This window comes from Crocodylus siamensis, chromosome 2, assembly GCF_052110815.1.
Source record: "Crocodylus siamensis isolate JL-2025a chromosome 2, ASM5211081v1, whole genome shotgun sequence".
NCBI classification, from domain to species: Eukaryota; Metazoa; Chordata; order Crocodylia; family Crocodylidae; genus Crocodylus; species Crocodylus siamensis.
The window spans coordinates 288,191,008-288,209,792 of record NC_143396.1 but is presented as its reverse complement, the minus strand read 5'-3'; the positions used below and the strand labels follow the sequence as shown (position 1 = coordinate 288,209,792).

The window sequence follows — 18,785 nt, the reverse complement described above, 5'->3', positions numbered from 1 at the left end:
TTTGGGCTGCCCTTTAAAATGTGCTCTATTGAAAACCAGTATTTGTAGCATGCTCTTGAATTCTTGCAGACAAGTCTAAGAAAAAAATATTCCAATTTAAAGTTACAGTGAGGAGAATGGCAATATTTTGAAACTAAGCCAAGAAAAGACAGAGGCATGGTTATTCTGTGCCCTTTGCGCAGATCAGATTTGTAAAAAAAAAAAAAAAAAAAAAAATGTGGGTTGAGAACCAAGGAACTGGGAGATCTAGGCGACTACATTAAGTTTTGGTGTGAACTTAGTCACGACTCTCCATTTTCCTCTTCTCTCAGTCTCTTTACTGTGACTCCATTTTGTACCTGTCCCTCACACCCTCATGTTTGCAGTCCTGCCCTTCTCACCCCTCCTTCCCTTTCCTTTTCCCCCATTTAACTGATCCCCTTCTAAGTTAATTCTCTTACCAAAAGTCATGGCACTAACAGGACATTTGCAACCATATATTTCCTCTGCTGGGGTCTTCTACCCCAAATGCCACAATGCACCTCTCTTCTCTGTTTGGACTAGAAACCATTTGCAGCAAAGTTGTCTGATTGTGTGGACACAGTGCCTAGCACAAAGGGGCCACATTCTTGGCTGGACATTAGCCACTATGGTTAAAAATATGATACCTAATAAGTACTCAGTAAAAGTGGTTTCAAGAATCTGGTTCCATTTTAAGCAACTCAGTTTGTTCAATTTAATTTTTTTTTCAGGCATTTAATCTCTTGTTATCTTTAACATGCATGTTTCTTACATTGTTTCTATCAGGGTGAATTTTTCCAGCTGTAAATTTGAGTGGCATAATAGTTAGATGGTAGCCAATGAAATATTGGGATTGCATTGAACAATTTTATACATGCATGTCTGTGTATAAAGATTTATTTACTGAAACTGGTTTACCTCATTTTAGAAGTTCTTTGAAAATCTCAACCCAATGGGAAATGCATCAGAAAAAGAATTTACAGATTACTTGTTCAACAAATCATTAGAAATCGAACCTCGGAACTGCAAACAGCCACCTAAATTTGTAAGTTCTAAGTTTTTTGTTTTTTTTTTAATCTGCTAATTACTTCAGTAACATCAGTAAATCCTGAAAACTTCCATTAGAATCACAGTTCTCCTTTTGCAGGTAGGTTTTCTTGGAAGACCTCTGTTATTTAAAAAATGTTCTTATTTGTTTCAGATGGTGTAATTTTAGGTACTAAAACTGTCTTGGCTTATTGATAGGCCAGTTGTATTTTGCAATAAAAACTGGTATTAAAACTGAAATTGATATTGTATCATTTTTGTCTTATCAAGAGGTAAGGATTTTTTGGTGATATCTTTTATTGGGCCAACTATATTATATAGTTGGGAGAGAGGTTTGACAAACTGTCAGGCACAAAACATCCTTCTTCAGGTCTGAGAGAGAAGCAGACAACTTGACCTAAACAGTAGATGGAGCAACACACGTGCTTCTGTTTTATATGTAAATAGATCACTACCTACTGGTGTTCATGTGCATCGATCTTATTTTCTGTGGGAGTTTATTCCAGTGCATAGTCTTTATCTAGTTTAACTCCCATTGTTTCCATGATGGTGTTGGGTGCACTGGATGAGAGAGACTCTTTCTGTAACAGGCGTGTGTGGGGTCCACGGTTTGACCGTTTCATTGTGGGGCAGTGTGGATTGTGGTAATAGAGGAGATGCCTTTACAGGTTTTGCATCTGTTGTTAAGGCAGGGATGTGTCCCATTTTGATACTTGCTGATCAGAGGAGAGTGTGCTTCTGGTGAGTTGGGCCAGGTTTGGGGGTGGTTGGAAGGATGTATGGCTCATTACCGTCTAAATGCTACCTCGACTAATCTCCCTGTGCTCCGGAGGTAATAACTTCTTTCCTTCTCAGATGGTCTTGTTCTTCCACTAATTACATTAGATGTTCTGCTGCATTTCTTTTTTCTTATAGGCACTCCAAATGAGTAAAAAACCTGCCATGTAGTGGGTCAGACCGTAGGTCCATCCTGCCTAGGCCCCTGTGTCACATGGGCAGTGTGTGGATGCTGAAAGGGAGAGAACAGGGTACAACCAGGGCTTTTGCCCCACTATGCCTCCCCTACTTGCAGCCTCAAGCATTTAAGGTCTAGGAAATTCTGATTCAGAGAGGCTGTATTTTTAACTCTCATGTTCAATAACTACTAATGCTCCTTTTCTCTGAGAATTTGACTAGTCCCTTTTTGAATTTGGCTAAGCTGTCAACTTCCACAATATGTGGTGGCCATGAGTTCCACCCTTACATGACACGCTGGGTGAAAATGAACTTTCTTTGGTTAGTTTTAAACTTACTACCTTCCCATTTCATTTTGTGACTCCTAGCTCTTCTGCTGAGGGAGATAGTAAAGAACAAATCCCTATCTACTTTCTCAACGCCATTTAGTATTTTGGTAAACCCTTATCATGTCCCCCCTCAAGTGTCTAGGCTTGGCCTTATAAGAAAGCGTCTCCATACTACTGATCATCCTTGTTGCCCTTCTCTGGACCTTTTCTAGCTATATTCTTTTTGGCATGTGAGAACAAGAACTAGGCAAAGTATTCAAGGTGTGGATGCACCGTGGATTTACAAAGGACATCATGATACTTTGTTTTGTTTACAATTGCCACCATTTTATAGCTGTCCTCCATTCCTTGAAGCAGAATATTTTCATTTTTATGTGGAGTAATACACATGCTTTTGTGCTATCCACTCAGGCTTCTCCCCCACATCTGAAGAAGGGTGCTTTGTACCCAAAAGCTTGCCAAATGATTTGATGATTCTATCAATTTCTCAACCAACTATATAGTTTGTCCAGTAAAAGATTTCACAAAAAACCCTTGCATCGTACCTTCATAGATTTCATAGACGTTCGGGCTGGAAGGGACCCCAAAGGATCATTGAGTCCAGCCCCCTGCCCCAGGGGCAGGAAGTCAGCAGGCATCATAGGATCCTAGCAAGATGAGCGTCCAAAAACCTTTCCTGGACCATCATGGCTTCAATAACATTCCAGTCTTACTTCTATATAATAACATGATTTAAATTGAAGGCACTGTGAAAAAATGGCATATGACTGAAGGGGAAAGCCCTTTGGAGCCAACATTAGTTGCTGTATTTTACTTTGATCAGAGAATATTTTTCTAAAACATAATTTCACAGCTAAATGAAAGTTCTCTTTATTGTTTCAAGTATTTGCAAAAATTGAAATATACCATACAACCGAGCGAGGTACAATCAGTCTCTAGTGAAACCAAATATTGTTACTATGTCAGTCATTTAAAACAAACAGCTGCCAGAGCGTGAAATGATTTTTATGCTGATATTTTGCCTGGTAGAGAACTTGCTGCTGTGTCATTGTTCTTCCCGTACCTCCTTGCAGTCAGAAGTGTTTTTTGCACATCTTTGGAGTAAGAGGGCCATAAAGCAGTTTAAATCATTTTTTTTTCTCCTCCTAGGAGTGAGTGTGCCAATGCTCCTGATCTAAAAGAGAATCAGAAAAGACCTTACAATCATTTTCTTCAGAAATCTCTGTCTGTTGTGTGAATGCTGATTATTCCAAATCAGTGGGCATGTTGACACGAGACACTAAAGGTGCAGTAGCCTAATTCTGCTGTGCATTAGCATGTCTGGCCAAAACCATGCTAATGCGCTAACGTGCAGTAGAATTAGTATACTGTGCATTAGCATTACTGTCCAAAAAAGCGTGCGTTGGCACTACTGCACGGTAGTGCTGATTACAGCGCATTAAATTAGTACCTGTAATGATAGGTACTTAATGCGCTGTAATTATGGCGTGTTAATAAACATGCAGATGTACCCAGTATGTTTTCCAAGTGAAAAAATCTTTCAGAACTAGCTGAGTGGTCTGGGATGGCTGGCACCAATGTAACAGGTAGTTTACAAACACAGAGGACATCAATTAGTGATTGACACTCTTGGATCCACGCATGAAGGAGTTGCCACAATACATTTCTCTGGTACAAGCAATAGGAGCATATCATGCCATCTATACCAGGAGATGTTTGTGACTGCCCCCAGTAGCCCAGACCTGTCTTTTTCTAATTAATCTGTAAAACAGATGCCACGAGAATGCAACTTTCAGTTCCATGGCTTGTCCTGATCAACACTTGTGTCTGAAACTCCACTACTACATTTTCAAAATGATTGGAGAAGACTTCTTGTGCAGTGCAGAGTTTCATAACTCTGTTAAAAAGAAAGCAAAGCAAAACCCCCTTAATTCTATGCAACACCACATCTGTCAAATCCTCCTTATTTTGTATAGCGATAGGGGTGTTGAGGGCCAACATGCCACGCATGGAAATGACCCATAATTCCTGGCACCTGCTTTGGATTGGACATGGGTGGGGTTTTTTGTACATCGGACTCTGCAGGCGAGTTGCAGATTTAAAAAAAAAAAAAAAAAAGCCCACATAGAAGACCCCCGTGGAGCTGTAGGGTTGTCACCAAGAGACATCTGGAGGAGAATAAACCAGGGATGATCAGGGGGCTAGACTGCATGACCTCACATGGCCCCTTTCCTGTGATCCTAGAACATCAAGCACAAGGTCCAGGAGTCTAGCACTTGAGAGAGACTCCAATATAGAGCGTTGCTGTATAAGACACTGAAAAATGTGGGTCAGAGAAGAGAGATGACACGTATTGCAAAGTGTGTGAAGCGTGCAAGCCTGAACCCTGTCACCTGTAGTGCCCCACTTGCAAAAGAAGTTTGTCCGTCTGAGCTGGACTATTCTGTCAGTGGGTTCACTTTCCCTGACTCACTTCTATTTGACCCTGACCCTATTGTTAACGTATTCCTTGATTACCACTCAAGGAGCTGCTAATATAATAAACCCTAAGGCGCAGGTAGTTATAAGTAGTGACAGATCATCTACATAGAGCTATTATAAAATCATCTAGAATAAATAAGTACTGTTAGGATGCTGTATTTGGTTCCTTTTTGTAAATGTGGACCAATGGCTTGGAATTTTTGCTGTTATTGTCAGTGTACAACTGTTTGCCCTGATTAATCGCATTTACTTTCTCTAGCCTAGAAAAACAGCATACACCTTGAAGTCTCCTGGAATAAGGCCCAATACTGGCAGACATGGCTCCACCTCTGGCACCTTACGAGGCCATCCCACCCCACTTGAAAGGGAACCAAGTAAGATAAGTTTTAGTAGAATTACTGAAGCAGAGCACGAGTCAACAGTGTCTGCACCAACTTCTCCAAATACACCGTCTACTCCACCAGTATCGGCTTCTTCAGAATTTAGCGTGTTTTTAGAACCTGACCTCAACAGCTCTTGTGGTATGTATGCACTGCATTTTTATTGCTAATTCCACCCCACTGTCTGCTTCTAAATTTTTTTTGCCTCTCATGCCACCTTTAAAAAAAAAATTGTGACGTGAGTGGCTAGACTATCAAGCTCCTGTATCACCATCTGTACAGTTTGGGAACCCACAGTGTGCTTAGAAAGGAAACAAACATGACACATGCCATCATTTTTGCTGCTTAAACAGTTTTCCAAGTTCTTTTCCTAATGTGTGAGCAAGTCTCATCTTGGAAGAAAAGCTTGTGGTGCTGTTGGTTGGGGCAGTTACAAGGTTCTGTGTCAAGTTCGGGGGTGCAAGTGGCAGAAGAGTCTGCTGTGTCCCTTGGGTTCAGGTGAAAGGACAGCTAGGGTTTCATGTGGCTGCTGTGAAGGTCTCAAGCCTACAGATAAGGAGTTACTTAAGGGTATATCTGCACTATAGGAGCAAAAAGCTCATTGTCACAGCTGGGGCAGCAAACCCTAACCTCATGCTCTTGCTCTACATGCTTCAGCCCTGGAAGAGGAGACTGGGGGCACCTCTAGCACCATGCTCAAGTCTTGGCCTGCTGGTGTGCTCAAGAGCTGCATCTGGTGTGTCCTAAGGGTGTCCTCACCACCTTGCACCTGCGCTCAGTGGGAACAGGGCTCACTGCCCCAATAGCAAGACCAAACTCTGCTGCTGCGGTGTAGACATACCCCAAAGATAAAGGAGTAGTTAATGTTCACGACCAAATGTCATTGGTAATTTCCTGAGTTTATGGCATTTAGTGCATCTTTGAGCTGTAACACCTTACTACTGTTTTAAAAACCAACACATTCTCAGCAATAAGTCAGATGTTCTAGCCTAAAAATACTTACGTAATAGAAACCAAGGGCTTTTTTGTGGCATCTTTCGGTGGACCAACTATATAATTGAGAGAGATGTTGGACAAGCTTTTGGGCTTAAAGTGCTCTTTGGGGCTAAGAGAGAAATAGACATGGGCTAAGCTACATAATGGAAAAAATGGATAATGTTGAACTATATAAATGAAAGCAGTCGCGTATGGAAAGGAGAGAGAAGGTGATAGAACTCAGCTGAGGTCAGCAATGAATTTCAGAAATCGCCAGATATATTTTAAAGGTAACCTGGAGTCGATGACACTGTTTTAGATCTTGTAGAAATATGAAGTGAGATGGTTGAGTCCAAAAGTGGTCCTCTAACCCATTTTTCATTTTAATAGGTAGCAATAGCATCTTCGCCCCTGTCCTTTTGCCGCAGTCAAGTGAGTATTTGAACTCCCGTAGTATTTCATTATTGTTTTCTAAACCTGTCATAAGCGCCTGATAGTAATGACATTCTCTGTAACAAAGGGATGAGAAATTAATAAAATACCGGTACGTAGAAACTGTTTCCACATGTTGTAGGTAAAGTAAGTGTACAGCAGTATAATGCAGAAAAGTTAAAGGCTCCTCAGGTTAGTTCCTGACATACAGGAATATGGATGTTTTCCTGTTTGGATTTTCTGCAGCACTAATCAGTAAGGCAAATTATACAGGTAAAGCAATTAAATAAGACAGTGACTGGTACTAAGATTTACTGCAAGTGTTTGTTCTGCTATCAGGGAGGGAGAGGCACTGTCAATCCCACATGTAGCAATATGTTACTGTGCTGTTTATAATCAGAGTCTGAAATGCAGCTGGAAAAATGCTTCTAGCTGTGGTCAACTTCCTTTCTACTTCCTCATTAATGCTACCAGTTGCCTTTTTCCATTACAGTTTTATTAAAATCCAAAACTGCAATACAGAATCCCAGATCGGGGACAGAGCAGACATCACATTGTTCACCCATCTGCATGTTGCAGATAAATGGAAAGAAAACAAAAGTTACAACAAGAGCTAACATTATATTTAAATGCGAAGTATTTAATCTTTTTCCTGAATCTTGTTAAATGACCCTTTCTCCTCAAACAGGAAAAGGACTGGGAACATTTAGAAATGAAAGAGGTGTGGTGGTGGGAATCTCATGTACTGTTTTCTCTGTAGTGTTTTTGTGCTGAGAGCACAGCCCAACTACTGTTATATCCCATAAGCAGCCCTGTAAATTCCAAATGTGAACCTGTAATTAGTTGTTGGCCAAAAAAAGCATATGATTCATATTGATATTCAGTTTACATATATCCAGAATATAGGCATCACTGAACATCTCCACTTGAACAGCAAATACTTCATGATGTATATAGAAGCTTGCAAATGAAATGATGTTGGTGCGCTCGCTATATTCCTTCTTTTGTCTAGGCTCCATCTTTCAACATTGCTGATTACCTGCTGATGACTATATTCTGTTCTTCAGATAAAGTCTCCTTTGTCAGATAGAATGTATGATTATAAAAACTGGATGGTGAAATAATTTCCTTCAGCTGCAATGAACAGTTCCTGATGCCACTGAGCACAAAGATTGTTTGTTAGCTTGTGTCTAGCTTACTTTGAACGTGCTTTCTTCATCGCTTTGTGCAATGCCTGAAACTGTCTTCATCCCTGCAGAATCTTTCTTCAGTTCGTGGAGTAGTTTACATAAGCTCAGTGATGAATTTCTGGTTCCTCCTCCACTTCCGCCACGCAAAAAGTTTGATCAGGACACTTTGAACTCTAAGGTATTATTTTCTATTGAAATCATCTTAATAGCAAACCTACCAATAAAAGTACTGGGTTGCAAAACAAGTGTATTGATTAAGTAAACCCAGACACATTTTTTAGATGCAGTATAACATTCTAATTATTCTGTTAATCTTTAGTTGCTGCAAATGCTCACCCTTGTTAGCCCCACTTCTTAGCACAAAGTTGTAATAGATTTTGGGTTGCTTCATTACAGTCTTAAAATACTGCAGGACTACTCAGAATATGTAGTATCTTGGTCTGTAGATAAGACAGCAAAATACCCTTTGATGTACTTATGAGCAAAATGCTGGTGAGCAAACTACGCTTGGACGTACTTATGAGTTTTGTCTGTACACATGGGAGACTTTTTAATCTAGAGAGAAACCTTTACCATTAAGCTTGTAATAATTAAATAATAATGTAGCAGCCAGTCTAATTAAATGATAAAATAATCTAGCAGTCAGTGCTGTCAGACTGTCACAGTTATATCTTACAAACCGGTGGCTTCACTCTAAACTGTCGCTTGGTTTGCATCTGTTAGAACTGGTTCTGGATAAGAAATCTGAAGGCTAGTTGTAATCTTTTTTGCTTTGTACATTTTAGGGAGGCTCAAAATCTGATGACGATCCTCCTGCCATTCCACCTAGGCAGCCTCCCCCTCCAAAGATACAGCCTCGAGTTCCTGCTTACAATAGTTCATTTGACCAACCATTGCACAGCCCCCCACCGCCACCTCCCCGGGACCCTCTTCCTGACACCCCCCCACCAGTGCCGCTTCGGCCTCCGGAGCACTTCATAAACTGTCCATTCAATCTCCAGCCACCGCCAGGAGGACGCTTCCACAGAGACCCAGACTGGTTGAGGGAAGCCAGCACATGCCCAAACTCTCCAAACACTCCTCCAAGCACACCCTCTCCCCGAATACTGCGCCGCTGCTATGTGCTCAGCTCAAGCCACAACAGCCTCAGCCATCCTCCTGCTCCCCCAGTCCCACCGCGGCAGAACTCAAGCCCTCAGTTACCAAAACTGCCACCAAAGACTTACAAAAGGGAGCTTTCCCATCCTCCTTTGCACAGACTGTCTTTGCTAGAAAATGCAGAAACTCCTCAATGACCTTAGCCATATCAGTCATTGACACTGGAATAGTATTTGTAAAGTTCCTTTTTTTTTATTTATTCAGAAAGGCAGTGTATTTTAGTACTTTCAGAAATAATGCTCTTATAAAAGTGCTACTGATCAAAATAAATAAAACCAAAACCAAAAGAGGTTAAATTGGAAAAATAAGAATACACACTCAAACCTGTGTCTGCTCCTCTACAGCATTACCCTCAGGTGGTCAGTAGCATTGCCTTGCCTCAGATCCTCAGTGCCGACAGTTATGCCAGTATAAAGAGTATATATTTTGCACTGTAAACGACACTAAAAGAATTGAAAACTGACATCAGTTCATTGCACTGAGCCAAAAAGGTGCGTTTGTGAAATTTTTCAAATTTGAGCACTAGTGGCCTTTTTTATTTTTTTCCATCTTTTTTTTTCCTCAAAAGAACAGTGAACTTGCTGCCCAAGCAGAGGATGTACAGTGTTACTGGTTTTAAACCTCACCTTGTCACTTTGTGCGAGCATGGAGGTTTGTGGACGACAGCTACTGTTCTCAGATTTTTTGACGCGGTGTCTTAATTTCCATTGATTTGCTGCTGAAGATGTAAAAAAAAGAAAAAAGAAAAAAATGTGTTGAGTATCAAAATGGAGATATCAAAATGCACTATTACTTTGACAAAGTGTAAGCAAGGACTACCTAACTCAGTTAACTGAGAGAATCCCTAGTATTTAGCATGCATCTTGTTCAGATGTGCCTTTTTGTTTTGGCAGGCGAAGGTGTCTTAAGCTAAAAAATAAAGTTGCCTACTGTTTTGGAGAACAAAGCTATATGCCATGTATGTACAGTTGTTTATATTGTATATTTACAGATCATGCTAATAACCTGTATAAATTTAAGTAACTCAAGGCCTATAATACAGTCTGCTACTCTTGCTATCTTATACATTCAGAAGCGTTTCCTACGGCTTAGGAACACAGTCTTGCCTTCCAAACCTAATGTTCTTTAGTTCTCCCTTCACTTAATTATGAATACCCTTTTGGAAATTGGTAGCATTTAAACCAGCAAACACATAAAGCTTTATTAAACTTTTTAAACAGAGAAGTGATCAGAACTTTCCTTTGCCAGTTGAACTACTTGTCGTTTGAACTGGTGTGAGAGTGAAGCTGTTTTACTGGTAGTACTGTAGCAGCATTTGTAAAGTGGCCAAAAGCCACATTTTATTTACTGGTCTGTGGCCTTTTACTGTGCTTTGTATCAGAGTTCTTAACAGGATTAATAAATCACCCCAGTCTTAATTTTTCAGAGATTGACCATGTGTGTTCCTTGCAAGGCTGGGGAGGAGGGAAGGCAACGGTGTCTGTGCACTGTGCAGAATTCCCATATTTTTATATTCTTTCATGCCAGTTCTGCGAAGACGAACAAATGAGTTGTTGTCCTAGATGCAACTAATTAGACCAGAATTGTGGGAGAATTACAAGTGTTAAAGCCTACCCATCTGGCAACCCAGCAGAAATTTTACTGTCTTCCACCAGAGATGTGATGACAGTTCACACGCACTATTTCTGGCTCTTCCTTCAGATTTGGGAAAGGGCACTATTACAGCTCAGATGTCCAGGTCAAAGTTTCTATCCACCTGTATGTACTCATTAGACAAGATAAGTGACTACCACCATCAAAGACATTTACATGAGGACAGGAGGGATGCTACTGTTTCCTTTCCTGTCCTGGAAGGGGTCCTGACTTCCTTTTAGGTAGGAGGTGGGTATCTTAGTCTGTCCTGGGTAGTAAAGACTACAATTCTTTCTATCCTTTGCTGCTTCCTTCCATGCTCCCCCCTCTGAGACGTGGAGAAATGTGATAGATCCTACCCAAGACATCAGCCATGCAGACTGCACTCAGGAGAGAAAAATAACATCTAGAAAACCAACTCCATTGACAGCTTACCTGCAAAAAACCACTTAGACTATGACTCTGACCTGGATCACCTTCCATGTCAAAGATTTTTGCCCCCACAAAAGTAGTAGCAAACATAGTCCTCCTAGACAATGAAGAAGAGTAGCTCTCCCAGACTTTTACCATCAGGTTAAAGATGTCCAGGTAGTTTGTCAAGCACTATCACCACCACAGTGGCTTATATGAGGGGAGGGGAGGTGGGAGGAAAAAGCCCCTAGTTACCCAGAAGGCTTCCAAGGAAACGTAAGGGAAAGAGCTCAAAATAGATCTGCTGAGCAAATTCCTAAACCACGACAAATAGTTCTGTAGGTCAGTAAGGCTTCAAAGGGCACCCACAAGTCTAAATTGACCCATTTCTCCCTTACTTTGCAGCCTAACATACTGTGTCTCCTTTCTTTTGGGTCCTGGTGACCTACTTCCCATCCAGCAGAACTACCAAGGTGACGTGACAAAAGGAAAGCTGCAGAATTTCTTTTTCAGGTTGCGCTCTGCTAATTCAGGCTATGCTTGGATTTTTTTTAATTTTCTTTTTTTGGTATCCTAGACTTAGGTCTTCCTGGCCTTCTACTAATGGTTCAGGCAGCTGAGAGAGATCCATGGGAAGATTAAAGAATAATTCATTGAAGTTAATATCTTCAGAGTTCATAATTTCGTCATGGTAAAGTCAATAGGACCCACTGACCACGTCCAGATGAGCGAGGACATTTGGTTCCCTGGAGACAATTAGCAGAGGCGCATCTTGCACCACTGCTACTTGTCCCCAGAGAATGCCCGTGCCATGCATGCAGCTAGTTACCCTGGGTGGGGTAGGAGAAGCTGGGGCCAGCACTGGGTTGGCCCCAGCAGCCTTCTCTGGGGTCCAGGGGCCCCCCTGGGGCTGCAGCAGTGGCGATTCTGCCCCACAGAGCCTGACCACCAGCCATGGTGTGGCTCTGGGCAGCTCGGCTCTGCTTTTGAGTGGTGTGCACTGCCTATGCATGCGCTGCTCGTTTTTTTTCACCAGGGTTTTTTCCTGTGGGTGGGGGAAAAACGCAAAGTACCACGCACACAGGCAGCACTCCTTTGCAGCATGGCACACATCTAAATGTGGTGCCACGGATATGTTTGCGGCACCCTGTGCCGCACAGCTGCGCTCATCTGGACGCGGCCATTATGTGCAAATAGCTTCACCTCCTGTAGAACACAGGCCACGTAAGCTGAGCCAAAACCTTCTCTCTGAGCCATAGCAAACCTTTTACAAAGACATCCCTCCAGCCTTGCCTCGTGGAGAATCCAGTACACATCTCTTTAAGTTGTTCCAATGATTAGTTGCTATTACACACTGCATTTTGCTTAGTGTTTAAACTTACCTAGCTTCAGCTTCCAGCCTTTTTTTTTCTTTTCCCTGCTAAATTAAACACCTTCCTACCGTCAGAAATTAGATTTATCACTAAGGTTAATTACAAGCTAATCAAGTCATGTCTTAACCTTCTTTAACTTGAGGGTTGTACCACTTTATTATCTCATTCCAAGAAATGTTTTCTTGATTTAGTTCTATGTCTTCTGACCTTTCGGAGATTTGGAAGAAGCTTTCTGGTTAATTAGGTGGGAGAGATTTAGCTCAGTGTGTTAAGCTCTTCAAAGCCTATGTGCTCAGCAGGCAGTCCTTTGATTGGGATTACCAGATTGAGCAGCCTGGGAAATGAAATCAGGAAATAATACAATTTTCCATTTTTTAACAGGTTTCTATTAAGAAAATATCACCAAAAAAAATAATTTTAACAGGGATTGCTTATAACTTGCTCTTCATTAAATCAACAGTCAAGACATTTCAATCAACTCTTCCTTTTTTAAAGGGTTAGGAAAAGAAAGTAAGCAACACTGCAGGCAATTTATAGGTTTCTCAATGCATCTTAATCCTAAAGTCTACTTGTATGAATGTTACAGAATAATGAAGGAAAAAGGATTACAAGAATTGTCTATCCTAGGCCTTGGGGGAAACTAGAGAGTTTCCCTCAGTGCTCTAGTAAAAATATCACGGAGCCAATGTGAAGTGGAGTACACTTCCCACTCAGTTTATTAATCCAGATTTAAGAAGCAGAACAGTTGGCATATGGGACTGTTTCACAGTTTATCCACAAACAGTTAGTAACATTTTCAGGACATTAATTCTGATTTGCCTATAGTGCTCGCTGTTAGGAAAAAATCTTTAAATTTTAGGGATCCATACAGCTGAGATATTCAGCAGATGTGGAGTTTTGAATTCCAGTATCAATATGTTTATATTTTAACCCGTTTATAAAATAATACTGATATTCTGCATAGTTTTATACCTTGATACAGCAATTGGTTTAAAGTTATGTTGGTTTATAGTTTAGCATGTGCATGATAGTTAGGAATGGGCTTAACTGCACTTCTAAGTGTTTTGCTCAATCAGGGCCTTATAAAACTTTCAGCTTGCATTAAGATTCAGAGATGATGTACACCTGCAAGATAGCTAATGTTATAAATCAATGCATGTGTAGAAGCTAATTTTCAAGTGACACATCATTTTGAGACTTATTAACCTGAAAACTCTATAGAGAGGTTGTTTGGCAGAGGGTGTTTCATTTACTTTTAAACTTCGTGGTGGGGGGGAAAAAAAAGGGTGAGTGCTTCTGGACAGCTTTATAATGCTGGGCTTCACTTGAAAGAGAATTAAATATGCAAACCTGGGCAGGGGGGGAAATGTTTAGTGGAAATGATGACACACGAGGAAACATCAAGCCCGCAGTGTTAAGTCATGGTTAAAGCGGTTGAGTGTTTCCATAAAAGAATTTCGTTGGCATAAGGGACAGGAAGCGGAGGACTCTTGCTGACTAAGCAGCTGGTGGGAGTTGTCATGCTCTAGGGACCTAGTAAGAGAGTCCCAAAATGACTCCTACTTGGGTTGAGCCAGTTAGGAAATCCAGCTGGGACTGCAAGTCATGTTCATCTTCGCAGAAATAGGCAGCTGTGAGTCTGCAGATACGCAAATTGCAGGAAGATTCAGAAGAGGAAAACTTTAACTTCTGGGGGCCTTGCCGCACAAATCCTCCTCTGAGTCCAACAAGAGCTGAAAGATTTCAAAATCTTCCAGAGCAGGGCACTGCCGCCAATGTCTGCAGATGGAAAGTGTGGTGGGCACAGAAGTGGCTGTTACCCAAAGTAAGTGTTTAGCCTGGGAAGTGGCTGAAAGCAACTATGATGTGCTTCAAGAGAAAGCCAAGATTGCAATAAATTTACATTTCAGCTGGCTCATAATTAGCGGGGAGAGTAGAAGCAGCAACAATGTCCATGTCCTGGCTTTCATGGTGTAGGTTTCTGAGAGAGAGATGAAAAGGTCAACAATAGCTGCTCCTCCAAAACCATTTAGAAAATCAAATGAAATGTTGACAGCATCTTGATAATAAGAGAAGAGTAGGACCTGTCCCAGGCTTTGTCAGTGCTTCTGTTTTGGGTCAGTGGATTTGAGCCCTTCCTGTTCAGACTACAATTTCCTGAAGCTAGGACTTGGCTACAGCTGACCACAAATGATACTTTTTTCCTGCTTTTTATCTTTACTACAGCTTTTTTTAAGTCTTCCACACCAATTTTATATTCAAAATTGTACCTCCACCATTTGAGCCTCAAAACCTTGATCAAAAGTCATGGCTTTCTTATTGCAAACGATAGGCAATTTAGCCGAAGGGGTTAAACGAGTCAAGAAAGGCTTTTTACAAATGTCTAAGGAAAAACGTCAGCAAAAAGGAGTCTTTTAACTGAGGAGTAATAGCTGCTTTTTTGTAAACCTCTTTGAAAGTTGAGCCGTTGCTGGGCTTTTAAAACACTCATGCATACGCACATGAGAAGCCCTGTTAAATTCAGTGGAACTTCATGGGTGAATAAGTACTTGTATAACTGAGTTCTCATGTCATAAAAAAATAACTTGTCAAATGCTATTGGTTACAAACAAGATGAAGTCTGAAAACTGAAACTCTAGATGTGCAAATCACCCTGGCCTGCGTGGATTAGTAAAAGCCCCCGCTGGACTACTTACGGCTTTGAAATTCCCGAAGGAACAGTGAGCCATGGAGGGCTGGATTCTGGTGAAGCAAGTGCAGTATTCAGTTAAAAATACGTATTGTCAATGACTTCTGACAATTCCTGGCTCATTTAAAAAAAAAAAAAAAAAGCCCACTAAAGGTGTTGACTGTCCCTTTCCATGGAAACTTCCAACTGAGATTTTCTCTATCTCTTGCACAAGACTTTAGAATCACAGACAACGAGGGCGGGAAGGGGCCTCAGGAGGTCACACCTAGTCCAACCCCCTGCTCAAAGCAGGACCAACCCCAACTAAATCAGCCCATCAAAGGCTTTGTCTAGTTGGGTTTTGAAAACAGTCAAGGATGGAGCTTCCACCTCCTCTCTGCGTAACCTGTTCCTGTGTTTTACCACCCTTCTGGTGAGTTTTTCCTAATGTCTAATCTAAACTTCCCTTGCTGCAACTTGAGCCCACTGAGAACAGTCCAGCTCCATCCTCTTTTGAACCCCCCTTCAGGGAGCTGAAGGCTGCTATTAAATCCCCCCTTGGTCTTCTCTTCTGCAAACTAAATAAGCCCAGTTCCTTCAGCCTCACTTCACCAGTCATGTCCCCCAGCCCTTGAACCATTTTCATTGCCCTCCGCTGGACTCTCTCCAATTTGTCCACATCCTTTCTGTAGTGGGGGGCCCACAACTGGACCTAGGACTCCAGATGTGGCCTCACCAGTGCTGAATAAAGGGGAATAATCACTTTCCTTGACCTGCTGGCAACACTCCTGCCTATGCAGCCCAGTATGCCAATAGCCTTCTTGATAACAAGGGCACGCTGGTGGCTCATATTCAGTTTATTGTCCACTGTCACCCCTGGGGCCTTTTCTGCAGAGCTGCTGCCCAGCCAGTCAGCTTTACTAAGGTGACAGGTAACGTGGCAATTTTTTTTTCTATCAACAAGACCGTCACTGGTGATTTTATGTTTTATCTCCATGACTCTGTGTTATCACTTTAAGTACCCCTGGATTACAACTTAATCAAATATTGTGAGTTTACACTACGGTGTGTTTAGCCAAGTCCTGATTAGCATGTAATTTAAATGTAGGGAATGCAGTGCCAACAGAAAAGATTTCCCCAGTTTAACCTGTGCACTGGGTCCGGCTGTATTTCTGGCTTGGGCTAATTTTTGCTTCTTCCTTTGCAAAGATGGACAACTGATCATCAGCTAGAGGCTGCTTTTAAATATTATCTGACTTGGGCACTTTCAGCTCTTCAGATGTGCCTTTTATTCCTTATCACATCAGCGCTGACTGCTGTGATAACACAGAGGTCAAAGGCTGTAAGACCTCTAAAGACTTCTCTGTTACCGCTGCAGTCAGTGCTGATGTGATAAAGAAAAAAAGGCACATCTGTACAGTGGTGGAAGGATATGTGTTCACAGCATTTTAGTCTAAAGAGAGAGTGTGCTAGCACTAGTGCAATACATTTTACACTACCATTTATTTTGCACGGTTCAAAAATTAAGACAGTGACATCTGCTGGTGAGAGAGTCCATAGGTGTCGTTGTTTTTGTGTCGTTTGCTATCATGTATACAGGGCGCTATAGTACCAGTATAACGTCTGCGAGTAGAAGAGTTGCTTGTCCGTATTTCCTTGGTTGCACATCGAATCTCTATATCTTAGAACAAAATAATGTTGCCATCCCATTCATTGCTGGAATATCCTGCCTGAATGATAAGCATACCCCCAACCTGGAAGCTTTCAAGGCTGGCCTTTCTGGGGGTTCATCTCTTTCCCCCCAGTCAGAGACTCATAGAAAATGAGGGCTGGAAGGGACCTCAGGAGTCGCATCTAGTCCAACCCCCTGCTCCAAGCAGGACCAGCCCCACCTAGATCATCCCAGCCAAGTCTTTGTCTAGTTGGGCCTTAAAAGCCTCCAAGGACAGAGATTGCACCACCTCTCTGGGTAGCCCATTCCAATACTTCACCACCTCTTAGAAAGTTTTTCCTACTCTCCAACCTCACCCTTGCTGCAATGGAGAACCATGTCTCTGTGATATCAATGACAAACTTGCCTGGGCTTGTAGGGAGCAGGATCCTGCTGCTGGTGCCAGTTTACCCTGGCCAAAGGAAGTAACCCAGCGGCAGCAAACAGGAGAGGTTTTGGCAGGGGCCTGTACACTGGATGAATGGTTCCCTTCCAAACCTTACAGCCTAGTATTGCCTTTGGAAATGGAGCTGTCACTACCGTGAGATGACATCTGCCGTTAGGACGGTGATTCTCACCTGGGATCCTGACACGTTCGGCTTGGCTGTGAGTAAGGGCTCTGCTCAAGATGAGCACTGTGAGGTGTACAAACCATGATTCGCTAGATAGACGCAGAGATTGCCAATGCAGCCGCCCATACCTTTGTTCCAGTCCCCTTTTACAAGGCTCCTATAAGGCATGTGGACCTCGACCCAAGGTAGAGAGAGGTGGCTGCTGCATTAGCCAGGGCTAGCTGGTTCGTCTGAGGAAGCAGGCTGTTGCCTATGAAATCGGCCTTTGGACCAGCTGGTCTCCAAAACTAAAAAGACGCTGCATTTGCTTCAGGACCAGTCACACCTGTGTTTGTGCTGGGATTGGCATGTACACACCCTGCCCTTCCCGTCCGGGCTCAGTGAGCAGCTGGACACACAACTGCTTTCCTGCCAGCGACTCCACGGTGCAGCCCCAAGACAGCGCTCAGATGCACTTCCAGGTCCCCGGGCACCCGTCAGGGCTTCCTACCTGGTACCTTTGCAGGGTTTGTCCTGGGGCACGGACATCCAAATGGCCACATGCTGACCCAGGATAAAACGCTGCTCTCTGGGCGCCACCGTGATGCCTGTCCCCAGAGACGGAGGAGAGCTGCGCCCTGCAGTGATTTTGGACTAGTCCTTTGGTGGCCCTGGCCCAGCTGCAGGCAGGAAAGGCTGGGATGAGCGTCCCCGTTCGTCACGGGGGCTGGGGCTCCTGCAAGGCAGGTCGACGGCTGACTGGGGGAGGCTCGGTGCCAGAGCGGTGCGGGTCACTCCAGGGGGTGCTGAGCAGCACTGTGTCCAGTGTGAGGGTCACTCCAGGGCTGTGAGGGCCAGTCCCAAGGGTGTGAGGGTCAGTCCCAAGGGTGTGAGGAGCGCTCCAGGGGTGCGAGAGTCGCTCCAGGCATAAGGGTCAATCCCTAGGGTGTGAGGAGCGCTCCAGGGGTGCAAGGGTCACTGCAGGGCTGTGAGGGCCAGTCCCAAGGTTGTGAGGGTCACTCCAGGGCTGTGAGGGCCAGTCCCAAGGGTGTGAGGGTCACTCCAGGCCTGTGAGGGCCAGTCCCAAAGGTGTGAGGAGCGCTTCAGGGGTGCGAGAGTCACTCCAGGCGTAAGGGTCAGTCCCTAGGGTGTGAAGAGCACTCTAGGGGTGCGACAGTCACTCCAGGGCTGTGAGGGCCAGTCCCAAGGGTGTGAGGGTCACTCCAGGCATGTGAGGGTCAGTCCCAAGCGTGCGAGGGTCACTCCAGATGTGTGAGGGTCACTCCAGGGCTGTGAGGGCCAGTCCCAAGGGTGCGAGGGTCACTCCAGGTGCGTGAGGGCCAGTCCCAAGGGTGTGAGGAGCGCTCCAGGGGTGCGAGGGTCACTCCAGGACTGTGTGGGCCAGTCCCAAGGGTGTGAGAAGCGCTCCAGGACGAAGCTCAGGCCCGGGGGCGGGGCGCTGGCGGGAGGGGCAGGGCCGGGGGCGTGGCCAG

At 43.4% G+C, this 18,785-nt stretch overlaps 1 protein-coding gene across 1 annotated transcript in view; it reads left to right on the top strand.

Annotated features, from left to right (window-relative positions):
• SOS2 (SOS Ras/Rho guanine nucleotide exchange factor 2) overlaps positions 1-10,371 on the top strand; it is a 71,506-nt gene extending 61,135 nt beyond the window's left edge. Inside the window, exons 19-23 of the mRNA XM_090034331.1 lie at positions 929-1,045; positions 5,071-5,332; positions 6,557-6,598; positions 7,857-7,966; positions 8,574-10,371. Coding sequence (XP_089890457.1) covers positions 929-1,045; positions 5,071-5,332; positions 6,557-6,598; positions 7,857-7,966; positions 8,574-9,083 — 1,041 coding nt within the window. The 3' untranslated portion in view covers positions 9,084-10,371. The remainder of the gene's footprint in view (positions 1-928; positions 1,046-5,070; positions 5,333-6,556; positions 6,599-7,856; positions 7,967-8,573) is intronic.
• The last annotated feature ends 8,414 nt before the right edge of the window (positions 10,372-18,785 follow it).